The sequence below is a fragment of the Lupinus angustifolius genome, chromosome LG13, assembly GCF_001865875.1.
Source record: "Lupinus angustifolius cultivar Tanjil chromosome LG13, LupAngTanjil_v1.0, whole genome shotgun sequence".
NCBI classification, from domain to species: domain Eukaryota; kingdom Viridiplantae; phylum Streptophyta; class Magnoliopsida; order Fabales; family Fabaceae; genus Lupinus; species Lupinus angustifolius.
In genome coordinates, this window is record NC_032021.1 from 3,749,605 (window position 1) to 3,763,915 (window position 14,311).

Consider the following 14,311-nt stretch of genomic DNA (forward strand, 5'->3'; position numbering starts at 1 on the left):
TTAAATTTGCGGTTAATTGAACAGAACTAAACCATATGTTTTTTATCACTTTGGTCACTAAAATGCACTAAAAACCGAACCGAATTTTTACACCCCTAATGGTAGTTACTTAGGATTATACGATTTTTTTGTAAAAATTAAAAAAATGTTAAGGCAAAATAGAAAATTAGAAATCAGGCCATAATTACACTATGTTTTGTCTTTATATATAATATAAATTTTATAACTATCTTTTTCATTAAACTATTTTGACAAATTTATTATATATATTATTATTATGTAATAAATATTATGTATAGATAAACATTTATTTTGATTTCTTAAACATTTTGCTTTTATCAAGAAGATTCCTTAAAAATTATAAAGCCATAATAGTCCCAAATAATGGTCAAATTAGTTATTTTTTCACTTTTTAGAATTAGTTTTTTGAATACTAATTTGAAACTTTACTTTTTTAAGAATCAAATGATAGATACAAAATATTATAAAGACCAAAATGAATTTTCACATTATATGTATTAAAATATAAAAATATATAATTAAACTTAAAAATTGGTTGAGTAGCCACAAATATCCACATGGATACACACAAATAAATACAAATATGGACACAAAATCAACAAAATATTCGTCTAGTGATGTAAGACCAAAAGTCAAAGATTCGACTCCTAAGAATGATACTTGTCGAAAGATACAATCACTCACCCATAAAAACTAGTCTTTACTCAAAGAGAGTAAGCGATACCCTTGATAGTAGCAACAACAAAAATAGACAAACAAAAAGTAAAGGGGACAAATAAATCAACTTGATTTCATATTTATTTAGTCAAAAATAATATTGACACCATTAATGTTAATGTTCTTACCGTGTGACATATATAGTATTTCCACGAGTTATTTATAAAGTTATTAAAGTAATATTTCTTTATTTAGTAGTCATCTAGGATTGATAACTATACCATAAAAGGTGAATGATTTCGAAACTGGTTATAGCAAAATGTTTATTAGCATGTCAATTAAATGGTAGATAAATTTGGTAATTTGTTATATCAAATGTTAGATAAAGGAATTTTAGATATATGAGTATGTTCAGGGTGATTGCTAGGTGCATGTTTTTATAATAGTGAGTTAAAGTTAATGTTATAATGATCATGTATAAGGAATATTTTTAAATGATAAAATGCAACCAACTTATACTGGTAAGTAAAATTTTAAAAACAAAAAATATATGCATATAAATTTTATATATTCTCCTTGTCCATACCAGTTCTGAGTCGACTGTTCGACGCCCGGGGAAGAGGCCCCAAAGGGCCCGTTCCCAATCCATCCCCCGATCGGCACACAGCGACCCGCTCTCGCAGTGAGAGCAACTCGAGCAATCCACCGACAGCCAACGGGTTCAGGATTGGGACCCCGTGCCCAGCCCTCAGAGCCAATCCTTTTCCCGAGGTTACAGATCCATTTTGCTGACTTCCCTTGCCTACATTGTTCCATCGACCAGATGTTGTTCACCTTGGAGACCTGATGCAGTTATGAGTATGACCGGGCGTGGGAGGCACTCGATCCTCCGAATTTTCAAGGGCCGCCGAGGGAACACCGGACACCATGTGACGCGCGGTGCTCTTCCAGCTGCTCGAGGGATACCCTTGGTAGTACAAAAAAATCAATCGACCATATAATTCATCGCAATGAATAGGTTGATCCAGGAAACAATGAGATAATTTGATTTTTTAATATTAGTTAATTTGGGTAATTGACATTGTATTTTAGAGTAGCTATATTTTATTAACGTTTGTTATAAGGATAACATAAATATCTTGGTTGAAAAGCTAGTGGCGCACACTACCGTGCGTTGGATTATGACTGAACGCCTCTAAGTCAAAATCCGGGCTAGAAGCGATGTATGTGCCCGTCGCCCGTTTGTCGACCAACAGTAGGAGGCCTCGGCCTCAAAAAACATGGTACAGACTCATTTTCTAATTTTCGGGAATTATGTAATGTTCGTCGCTTAGAAAAAGTATTGAAAATTATCATCTTGGATAAAAATCGTGAAACTTCGTGGACCACTAGCTCCCATTCTTATAAGCACGTGTGCAAAAAATCAGGGCAAAATTCAACCTCTAGCCTAAAAAACCTAGTATGTCTTCCCAGAGAAAAAAATGTTCGGTGGTGCAGAGTGGGTTTTTGCATATTGGCCTACTATAGGGGGCAGCTGCCTGCCTGCCCGTGCACTTTGGTGGGTCAGGATGGCTTGCCATGGGACTCCCCCAACGCCCCATTGTTGGAAACAAGCGAACAATCAAATAGTAAAGAGTACAGAGACAAGAGAATAACGCAAAAGATTTAGTAACGAGGTTCGACCAATTGTGCCTACGTCCCCGGGAGCGTTGAGCGGCTGCACTATATATTATTAGAGAATTAGGATTAGTGTTTGACTATTCTTCTCCTTGTTACATTAGGTTTAAATAACATAAATAATATAGCCCTCTACCCTAACCCCTTTACATTAGTCCAAACCCATAACTTGTATTGTTGTTATCTAGAGATATGAGTCATTGCACAATAGTTGTCACTGTATAATCCACAATTCATTTTTAATGATTATTGTTTCTTAAAAATATAACATAAATGGATAATATACTAAATATGTATAAATCTTTCCCTATAATACTTAATTTAAAATCATTCATTAACTAGTAATTATAAATTTCTTCGTACACAAACATCTCCTTATATTTCTACACTACGTGACATATCCTATCACGAAGAAGTGGTAGAATTACATGAGGATGAAGAAAAATGACAACTTTTTGTGTGGGTTAAATTAATTTCTTTTGATATGTAGAGAATTTCTTTTGTTAGGTAAAGAATTTGATCACACTAGAGTAAAGAAAAATGACAATATTCTAGCGCATTAAGAATTTTAGAGTATAATATTTATATACACTGTCACGGTAAAAATTTATATATAATTAGTGCATTATCTACTATTTATTTATATATTTTTCTTGAAGAGTCAATAATAATTGAAAATAAATTGCACTTACAATATAAAAAACTTTAACCCTATTGATGCATACATTTTTCTATCTTACAAAATTGCTTAGAAAACATAATAGAAGGAAACCTCTTTTAAATATTTAAAGAGGAGTTGGTTTATATATAAATAAAGTTCCTAATTTTTTTTTGTTAGAAAATAAGTTTAACTTAACTTCACATTCAAGAAAGGACATTTGTCATTGTTTAAACAAAAGCTAAATAAATACTAATTTAGCTTCAACAACCAAGACAATCAAATTTTTATTTCACTATACTAAATTCATTATATGAATTGAACTGCACCATAATATTATATTATTGACAAATCATTAATCACTAATTCTTAATCATTTCGCTTATGATTTTTGTGGTCTCCCTCTTCCTATAAGAATTGAACTAGGATCTATTCACTATGCCATAATTGATATTTAACAACGCTCATTTAACAATGCTTATATGTTGAACGCCGTTAAACATAAGGCATAAGAGAATTAATAGTACTTCTTGAAGAAAGCGTTGTTAAAGATGTTATCTTTTGTTATCTTTAACAATGTTTGCTTCAATAAGCGCTATTAAAGGTTATACTTCATATATTTAACAACATTTCTTCAATAAGCATCGTTAAACGTGTTATATTTAACACCGCTTATTGAAGAAAACGATGTTAAATGTGTTATCTTTAATAGTGCTTATTGAAGCAAGCGCTGTAAAAGGTCATACTTCATATATTTAACAACACTTCTTCAATAAGCGCCATTAAAAGTGTTATATTTAACATTACTTATTGAAGCAAACGATGTTAAAAGTGTTATCTTTTATAATACTTATTGAAACAAGCACTGTTAAATGTGCTATATTTAACAACGCTTATCGAAGCAAACATTGTTAAATGTCTTATCTTTAACAACGCTTATTGAAACAAACTTTGTTAAAGCTGTTAAAGGTCATACTTCATATATTTAACAACACTTTCAATAAGCGTTGTTAAAAGTGTTATCTTTAACGACGCTTATTGAGGAAAACATTGTTATCTTTAACGACGCTTATTAAAGCAATCGTTGTTAAAGAGGTCATACATTTAACGCTTGTTTTAGTGAGCGAGATCTTTTCAAATTAAAAAACAAAATCTTACACAATAATACATGTTACTCAGTTTATTATTTCACTTACTTTTCTTCTTTTTCTTCTTCTCCATAACTTACTTTTTTTCTCTTTTGTTTTTAGTTTCTCTCTTTAAACCAGTTATCGATTTTTGGTTTTTCTCTTCAAGCATAAGGTAAATCGTTATCTTATTTTAGCTCATTTATTTCTCTCTTTACTAATAGTGTGATCTTTATTTGTTGTGAAGTTATACAGTTATGGTGAAGTTATCCATTTTTTGTTTTTCTTTTCAAGCGTAAGGTAAATCATTATCTTATTTTAGTTCATTTGTTTTTCTCTTCATTAATAGTGTAATATTTATTTGTTGTAAAGTTATGCAACTATGGTGAAGTTATCGATTTTTTCTTTTTCTTTTCAAGCATAAGATAAATCATTATCTTATTTTAGCTCATTTATTTTTCTCTTTACTAATAGTGTAATCTTTATTTGTTGTGAAGTTATGCAACTATAGTGTTCTAGGTTTTTGGCTATGGTTAACATTGGAGGAGAAAGAATGAACAATTTTCGTAAGATCTCATTACCCATATGTTATTTTATAATATTGGAATCTGTTAAGGTTGAATGTAACTGAAGTGGTTGGTGATTTAACAAATCTATTGTAAATATGGTGGAGTTGAACATGTTTGTCATGTGTTCGATAGAATGTCTGAGATATATTGTCTTACTTAGAAAGTAGACATTTAAGAGCGTTTGCTTCAGTAAGTGCTGTTAAATGTCTACTTTGTACAGTGCTATAAAAAGCGATGTTGAATGACAATTTGTACTATTGCGCTCACATAGAAAGCGCCACAAAAGCGCTGTTAAATGACAATTTTAAGCGATGTTGTTTTGCTATTCTGGCGTAGTGATTTGATACGCTATGCTTATGGAGCTTCTAGTGTTCTCATCTACACGTGTCCAAACTACCTAAGACACGATTCTACAATCTTTTCTATAATATGAGTTACTCCAACTTTCTCTATGATGTATTCATTTATGACCATATCTTCTTTAGTGTGTCCATTTATCCAAAACTACATTATCATCTATGCTACATGTGGTTTAATCTCTTGTTAATATTTAATCGCCAAACATGTAGTTTCATATAATATTGCAGGTATTATAGTTGTGCGGTAAAATCTGTCTTAAGCTTGAGTGATAATTTTTATCATGAATGATATTTGAAGCACTATGTCATTTCATCCATCCTACTTGAATCATATGGTTCACATCTCTGTCAATTCCCTCATTGTCTTGTATGATTGGTCTAAATACCTAAATTTAATTATTTGGAGTATGGTATAATCCCAAATATTTACCTCTATACTAAGATTTATTCGTCACTTATACGAAAAAGATACTACTAAACATTATCTTCCCATTTCTAACTTTCCATTTAATTTATATCTCCAATCTCTATCATTATGTTTGATAATGTATTGTCCAATAAACTTTTATATTCACTTGGATAACCCTCTCTTTAGATCAAATTGAATTCTACCCAAATGTTATAAGTAATTTGGATTAGATAAAATATTTGAGTTCTTGGAGAATTCTACCTAATTGATAGGATTCTTTGCAAGTTGCATGCATCTAAATATATAATTCAACGACAAATACTAAGATTGCCTCCTAACTGAGGATATTCATATGCAAAGTCACTTTTGAGAAACAAGGCAACGTGCATCATGCATATATTGAACACGTGTTACCATGGGAAAACATGTGGAATGGTCCCTTTGGCTTTGAGTTATGATGATGAATCATTTTCAATTTTGTAACTAACGAGCGACTTCATGTAGTGATAGTATTTTTTTTGGTTTCCCACAGGTATTATCGCAGAGGCAATCCTGTCCAAGTCGAAAACATTTACAGTTATAAGGGCTAACTCAATTATATGAGTAGTTTTAGAGATAATTTTGCAGATTCTGTAATGCAATTATATGAGTAGTTTTAGAGATTCACATCACTTTCATTACACATTTTTATACTACTTTTTAAATCAAAAAATAAAACACACACTTTCCATTACACAGTTTTTTATTTTTGACCAAAGCAAATAAAGTGTAATGTAATGTAGTGAAGTATGGTGTTCATCGAAAAAAAATGTAGTGAAGTATGGTGTTTGATGAACATATTCCTAAGAACTATTTTAATCAGCCTAACTCTTAGTTTATAGTTTACATTGAGAAAACATGAAATTAGAAAGAGGAACGGGCCTCTAAAGTGATTGTGATTGCTACGTAGCCTAAGCATAAATTTGATGCTTTCTTTTCATATTTTAAAGGCATAAATTGGATGCTTTAATGCATTCTTTTCATATTTTAAAAGATGCATACACTACTGACAATGTAAAATTTTTACGCTATCACTGCATTAATTATTATTTATATTTAATTATTATTGGCTCTTTGAAAAAAAATCAAACAAAAGGCTAATGCTATATTGATTATGTATAAATCTTTACACGGATAGTAAATAAATATTACACTCATAAGGTGATTGAGGTTATGGTGACTTTCTCATATCCTGCTTTCTCTAAAAAAAAGGCACATAATTGATTAAATCCAATGAATATGACTGGAAAATTAAACCAAGATTCTATGTTCCTTTTGTATACTATGTTAATGACATTTTTGAAGTCACTATTTCATTGCCAATAAGAAAGAAATATACATACGTTATTGCATAAAAATTTGTGCCAATACTCTTACAATGGTAGCCAAAAAGAGAAAAACAAAATAATATACCAACCAAAATGCAGTGTTACTTAGGTGGATAAATTTGAAATCCCATCCAAACTCTTGCTACGTCTCCTTTTCTTACTCTTTTCCCTAAGTATCTCTTTAATTTCTTTTTCCTTTTTATCTACAAAAACAATCAAGTCCTTGAAGCTTTGAGTTTTGGATGTTCTTCTATACTTGGTTGGTTGAATTTCATGACCCTCTTCAGCCTCTGGAGTGAACATAGTATATTGGAAGAACACTCTAACAAAGAATATAATTAGTGAAAGGACACATACAATGCCACATATGAGAAAGAGGCCCCAAAAGCTTCTCAAAGATAGTTTATTTGAATCAACATCATTGGTTGAACACTCCATTTTCTTAAGCCATTTGTCATGCATCCTTTGAAGATCACCATTCTCAGAGAGTTGAAGAATGGCTGTTGATAAATCAACTGCAAGGGGAGAGTCCCTTTGAAATGCCTGTTATAAGGGCGAAAAACATGAGAACAATGTATATATGTTTAGAACCTTCCTAAAATCTTTATACCAAAGATATAGACATAATAAACTCACTTTAGTATAAGATTCATGTATGAACTTTAGAGCACAAACCATTTAGAAAGTGTGATTGAAAAAACATCATAAAACATATTTAGATCACCATTTTGTTAAGTAATTTTCTTCTATACAGAGAGCTTCCAAATGTGTAGTGTTTTATGAAAACGAAATTTAGAATCCTGTACCACCAACATGCAAATTGAGATACTTACAAATCCCCAGCCACTTTTAGTGAATTCCTGTCCAACGGTTCGGAACTTACAATCAGTGCTGGACATCAAGGTCTCAATATAAGGAAGCTCATCAACGACAGCGACAACCCCTCCATATTTCGGTCCACGCTGAAGGGCATCTATATAACCTTGCATGTTTTTCAAAGTTACTATCCTTGATTCAGCAATATGGAGTTCCTCTATAAGATACTTCCGTGCGAATGACCCATCTTGAATTCCAATTGGTTGAGTACTTGAGATCAAGCCGTCTATTCCTTCGATTTGTGATGACAATTGCTGCACCGTGAGGATGGATGTCAAGCTAGCTGTGTAGCTTGAATTGATAATTAACACCACAAAAAGCCATATGATCAGCACCAATCTACCAAGAGTACTCACAGTATTCTCTCCTGTCATAGGTCAAAAGAGCGAACAAGTCACAGAATTTCACCATGTACCATATAAAATAAGGATGGTTGCAGTTAAAAATTGAAAAGGTGTGAATGAGAATATCAGTACGTACTGTGTGCGAAAAACATGGTTGAGAGACTAAACCTGCAAAATAGGAACAAATCTCAACATAAATATCTGACTTAATGTTAATGTAAGCCATGCACCTACTGAAGCTAAAAAAGAAGACTAAGGTGCACTTGAATTTCTACAAAATGAGGAACACAACACAAAATATTTTGTCCTTTCTAATTTTTAAATTGGCTTCAGGACTGGACTAAAACCTCCTCGTTGGACAATAAAAAAGTCGTATCTTTTGTCCCCCATTGAAAGAGGGGACAAAACTTTGTCTGACACACTTAAATTGTCCAATATTGTTCCTTGTATCAAAGGCACCCTTAGGCCTAGAGAGCTGAGGCAGAAAATTCAGATAGAGAAGCATATTTATTCATAGATAGACATATTTATTCATAGACAGGCACATTTATTGATTAGAAGACATGCTCTACTATATTAAACCAAAGTCCTGCAATCCCATGGTCAAAACCAAGTCCATCACAAAGGGGCATTTATCATCTTAGAAAAAAATCAGATAAAAAAAGCTTTCAAATGGTCAAAACATACTAACCAAAAGACTGTTATAAGTTGTTTCCTTGGTGAACCACGGAATTCTGGATTGAATCGGTGCTCAAGAATCCACACCACGGTTCCCACAAAAAGAAAGAAAGCACCAGTGACACACCACATTTGAGCAGTGAATGGCTTAAGGAAAGCCCAAGGGCTTGATTTCTCCTCCTTGACCGGAACAACAACAACAAGCCCTGATCCCATGAAAGGTTGAGTAAAATCCACATATCTAGTCCTGTTTGTCACAATTGTAACATCTCCAACAGCTGCATCATAGTTCTGAACAAAGAAAGCAGCAAATTAACATAAGTACCAGAAATTGAACAGCGTAGCAGAGTTCTTAATGTCGTTTGAGTCACCAATAGAAATCAGATACTCAACAATAAGTCGGTCTTTATAGAAACTACATATAAAAAACAGTCATATCTATAGCTACCATACAAAGTGAATGCTGACATATGACTTTGAAACTCACATTTTGTGCAACTTGATCCACAAGGTCGTTATAGTTAGGATTCCGATCACCATTTCCATATAGCATATATTGTCGTGGGACAGGATAAGGCAATAAGTTTATGGCTGCTTCAAAGACATCAATGCAAAAGCCTTGTACCCCTGGTGGGTTATTGTCTTTAGCAACAAACTCCTTGTAACTTACTCGGTTTGGCACTGCTATTCGCAGTGGCTTACCATTGTTAGGAAATACCCATCCCTTAGGTGTTGTTGTAGCATCTCCAGGCCATATCACACTGCTCAGCTTTTGATTGCTTGTTGAAGAAGTGTTGGATGATTTTTTCGTGTACAATGTTTCAGGAGCTAATACTGAAAGACCAGAGTGATTAGACCAATAACCAATTGTACGCAATCCAGTTCCAGCAATATTTAGAATATCATATGCTGGATGAATTAAATTCTTATCTGTGTCAAACTCAATCTGACCACTCAAACCAGTAAAGTTCATTCTCAAAATTGTATGGAGAAACTGATCACCTCCATCAAAAGTGCGAAGTGCTGCTAAATTCAGCATGCTTCCTTTCGTGTCGTGCAATCTAGGGTCACTAGAGAAAGATATATTCCCACCTTCGTTGAGAAACACGTCTATGGCATGAGCTGCTAACCAAACAGAATCATATGCATAAAATGCATAAGAATTGAAGCTTTCAGTTTCCTTGTCTTTAATGCTTTTCAGCCTAGAGATAAAACTCTTCTTCAGATCAGTATCAGGAATGTGATGACGGAAAGCCACAACCCCTTGTAAAATATTCATTGTGCCTGTATGAGCTGACACTATTGAATCCAGCATTGAAGGAAGCCAATCTGTTGCAATCCAAACATAGCCACTGCTCATCATTTGCAGCTTCTTCGCAATGGAGAAAATTGCCAAACCAGAATCAGGATTAACATGAAGAACATAAATCCTCGACTCCATTAAGTTTACTTCATTTAACAAGTTGCTGATATCACTCTGTGAAGCTTCAGGAGAGAGTGCAGCCTTGTAAGAGATCTTGGCACGTTTCTTTGATAGTGCATCGCCTAATGCAGAAACTCCATTCCTTCCATTATCATCATCTACAAATATGGCAATGACCTCCCTCCACCTGTGATACTCAATAAATTCCACAATTGCATTCATCTGATAGTAGTCACTCTGAGTTGTCCGAATAAAATATGGGTATTGCAATGCGGATAGAGTTGGGTCAGTTGCCCCAAATGATAGAAGAGGTACATGGAGCTCATTAGCCACATGCGAAATGACATGAGCTATTCCCGAGGATTGTGGACCAACAGCAGCAACCACTTCATTCTCCATCAACTGAAGAGCTACATCATCGACAACATTGATCAAGCTTGTTTACTTCTTTATCCCTCGAATCAGAATTTGATTATATACAAGACTGTAGCTTATTATAAAATTGAGAAGCAAACTTAGCAAAGTAATAAATTTGAAAATCCAGAAAAAAGTAAACCAAGTTGTGCTTGATAAATTTGACACATGGATCTCTCATGTTACTTACTAACATCCTATTCATGAGAGATAGAGAGAAATAAATAAAATCAATGAAGTTTATTTAAATAATGATGAGTCCTACTATAATTGATTGTCTTTTTTGTGTGTTAGAATCCAAGTGAATGAAATAAGTCCCATGTCTAGATGAAATAGGCAAAGTGAGGAACATATAAGTGGATTGACTCATTAGTCTAATACCTTAGAGTTTTGGGTCAAGATGCGGTATCAAGTCTACTTATGTGGTTCTTTGCTTAGTCCGCTAATCACGATATCTTAACCTCAAACAGTAAGGCCTTACATAGATGGGGTTTTTTCCAATTCAACAAAGAAACAATAGCTTGTAGCTAATTAAATATCAAATTTTGCAAATACCTTCCACTGTGCCAAGAAATCCACTGCAATTTGTATCGCGTAAAATAACTTGCAGTTCAATGCCAGGGAGAACATTCCTATTAGAGTTAACATCCTTAACAGCAGCTATAATTGCTGGTTTAGCTGACCTTCCAATGACAGAATTATAAGTAAACAAGGCTCCAATTTTAACAACCTTGGGTCTTGAAGAAACAGTAGAATTCACAGTGCTAGATGGTGAAGTTTCTTTCATCCCCACACCTTCTGTGGAAATCCACAAGCCAAAAACCAAGAGCAGTAATATTCTGCCCTTAACCATGCTTCCAAGAGGGTCTTTCACTTTGAGAAAAAAGCTCATAAATTTTGCAATTTTCAGCTACAATTCTTCATCTAATACTAAGAGAACTCAAAAAGCACCTGTGAAGTACAAAACCATTTCAGAAGCAGCACAAATAAGAAGAATAGAAAACAAGCATCATCAAAGTTGGATAAAGAAGAAAAAACCCACAAGTACAAAGATTCTAAGAACTATGAGAACTAATTGAAGCATAAAAATAACCCCAGAAAACTAGAATTTAACAGTCAACACTAAAAAACAACAACCCACGCTATTCACAACTTCGATTCCAAACTTTGATACCCTCTTACCCATGTGAATAAAACATATGCTATGAGCATACCCTTACTTTGGTTGATTCTCAATATAAATATTAGTTTATTATCATAACCCAATAAAACTTGGAATCACTAAAGAGAAGCCACTTGAACCATATAAATAAGGTTGGTTTTCTTGGTGAGAATAAACCCACATGTCTAATATTATTATATGAAAAAAAGTAATATAATATGTAGCATAAAACTAGAGAACAAGTAAGGAAGATAGAGTATCTGAGATTACCTAAAGACCAAACTTTGAAAATTGTTTTACTTGAACAAAATGACATAACCAACTAAGAAACGAAGTTACTGTGTTTTAAGTTCAAGAAAATAATCATTCACTCTCTTTCTAGCATATTTTTCTTCATTTCATTTTCAGCACTTTCAGTTGTAGTTATGAATTGATGAGATATTCTTTAAGATTCCACATGAATCATTGGACATGTTAAATTACTAAAATACCAGTAGTGAATACTATAGATTTTGGATGTCCCATGCTCCTCATTTTCCACGAGTGTATTTGTAATATTGCAAAGTTGAATTGAATTCAAGCCACGAGAAATATGAAGCATCATTATTAGAGGATTGGGTTAGTGGAACCTTGTCACAAGTTACAAGTATGCATGTGTAAATTTACAGAATTGAAGTATGTCCATACGTGGACCCCAGTGAAGTGTGGAACATGAGTTTCAGTTTGTGCCTTACTTTTATTGATATTTTAAGGGCATTTTAAAAGAAGAGTTTAAAATTTAAGGATGGATAATGTAAAGTTTTTTACACCATTGATCCATTGTTCATAATTAATTTATACTACTTTTGTTTGAAAGTTAATAATAATTAACAGATAAAATTGTGGATGATATGTTGACAGTATAAAAATTACTTACAATATCATATACACTTAAATCCCTGAAAGAAGGATAGAGAATGGAATAATAGAGAAGAGAGAAGCCAAAATTACAATTTTAGATACACCCACTGTGTCACACTGATTTCGAATTTGTATATCTTAATTAAATTTGTACTATATGTAAGTCAAAATATATACATAATATTAAATTAGCTAACTTTAAATGAGATAATAATTCAAGCTCAATCATATGACAAAGTCAAATTTAAGCTTTAAACTTGGGTTGCTTAAATAAATGTCATAATTAAGATTTTTTATTTGATAAGTCAGATTTTAATTTCAAATGTTTGACTTGACTTATCTCATTTATACCTCTAATCTTGTATGAGTGGATAGTTTTTTTTATAGAATGGATGGATAAAGCTGAAAAAAACAAAAAAAAATATATAATAGTAACCAAGCTGAACATGGAAGCTCTTTGGAGAAAAGATCTCATAAAAACAAAAATGTAGGTTTAAGTTTCTATTGTGTTTCTATTTTTACTACTTATCATCTTTGATTCAAGCCTGTATGAATAGGCGTTATCTTAGCATTTATCTCTAAGGTGAATAATTAAATATCAAAATATGTATAATCAAATCATTTAGCTGCTTAAAACAAAAATAAAATAAAATCAACTAGCATTTATTTTTTTATCCATCTTATCAAATATAAATGATCAACAATTTAACTTCAATGAAGATTTGTTGCCACATGTAAACCATTATTTTTAACATAAAAAAATCAAATATAAAGTAGAAGAATTAGCATTCAGTTATGATAGAATGAAATCAATATTCCAAAGTGATGCATCATCATCATTGGACTGCATAATCAAATATTTTATATACTGAATCTAGTATATTTGCTTTGATTAGTTTTGATAAATTGTTGCATCAAAGGTCCTATCTGAGTATAGGACATAGGGCCTCAACAACTGTAGGAATATAATAAAATTTATGAAGGTTGAAAAATTAACAACTGGCCCATTAGCTCAGTTGGTTAGAGCGTCGTGCTAATAACGCGAAGGTCGCAGGTTCGAGACCTGCATGGGCCATTTAATACATTTTTATTCATTAAATGTGAAAAGACATATTCACCCCAAATAAAATAAAATAAAATTCGCTGGTAAATTAGCATGGGATAATAGCTGTTAAACAGGAGCAAAGTGCACATAATATATGTTTCAAATTCTACATCCTCTCAACATTGGTTTTTATTAATTCCATCCTGACTAAGCTAGAGCACATTCCTGGCTTCAGAAAAAAGTAGTGAAGAGAAGAGAATGAGAAACACTAATTAATTTTATGTCCACCTTACCCTTATAAAGTTATAATGTACACTTTATTTCTGAAGTGAGAAAATTGTTATTATTATAAAGTAGAGAGAGTAAATGACAAGAAAAATGATTAATGTTTTAAAAAAAAAGCAATGCTTTTAATGGTTAATATAATAAGAATCAAATGAATTTGAAAAGGAATGAACAGAGTATTGGCTTTGGTAATTGCAATGCATAATTAATTTGTCCTAGCTTTCTGAATAGTCTTAGTTTTTACTGCATGTGAATGTAGAAACTTTTGAATGTAGTCACCCAATTTCCCTCCCTATTTGTTAGTCCCGAATTTAATGGTATGTTTTGGTTTTAGTTTGGA

General features: G+C 32.5%; 1 protein-coding gene, 1 long non-coding RNA gene and 1 other non-coding gene across 5 annotated transcripts; 2 read left to right on the forward strand and 1 right to left on the reverse strand.

Moving 5' to 3' along the window:
- LOC109325614 (glutamate receptor 3.4-like) lies at positions 6,740 to 11,999 on the reverse strand. Of its 3 annotated transcripts, XM_019558072.1 has the most exons (7): positions 11,622 to 11,999; positions 11,135 to 11,530; positions 9,230 to 10,575; positions 8,756 to 9,033; positions 8,201 to 8,232; positions 7,678 to 8,087; positions 6,740 to 7,387 (listed from the first exon to the last, which is right to left on the reverse strand). In XM_019558072.1, exons 2-7 carry the CDS (start codon positions 11,469 to 11,471, stop codon positions 6,950 to 6,952), a joined length of 2,841 nt encoding a protein of 946 aa, XP_019413617.1. In that variant the 5' UTR covers positions 11,472 to 11,530; positions 11,622 to 11,999; the 3' UTR covers positions 6,740 to 6,949. The 3 variants fall into 3 exon arrangements, with proteins under 3 accessions (XP_019413617.1, XP_019413618.1, XP_019413619.1); XM_019558073.1 differs by lacking the exon at positions 11,622 to 11,999 and having other exon boundaries at positions 11,135 to 11,565; XM_019558074.1 differs by lacking the exon at positions 11,622 to 11,999 and having other exon boundaries at positions 9,230 to 10,567; positions 11,135 to 11,247.
- Positions 8,082 to 8,741, forward strand: LOC109325616. Its single transcript, XR_002105168.1, has 2 exons — positions 8,082 to 8,281; positions 8,540 to 8,741. It is a non-coding gene; the product is annotated as an uncharacterized LOC109325616 (long non-coding RNA).
- On the forward strand, positions 13,643 to 13,716 carry TRNAI-AAU. The gene has a single exon. It is a non-coding gene; the product is annotated as a tRNA-Ile (tRNA).

Bases quoted from the DNA above. Each gene is read 5' to 3' on its own strand.
- LOC109325614 (XM_019558072.1), bottom strand. From the start codon at position 11,471: ATGAGCTTTTTTCTCAAAGTGAAAGACCCTCTTGGAAGCATGGTTAAG. The intron at 9,034-9,229 runs GTGAGTTTCAAA...TTCTTTGTTCAG, and splicing joins TGGATCAAGTTGCACAAAAT to AACTATGATGCAGCTGTTGG. The intron at 8,088-8,200 runs GTACGTACTGAT...GACCTATGACAG, and splicing joins AACCATGTTTTTCGCACACA to GAGAGAATACTGTGAGTACT.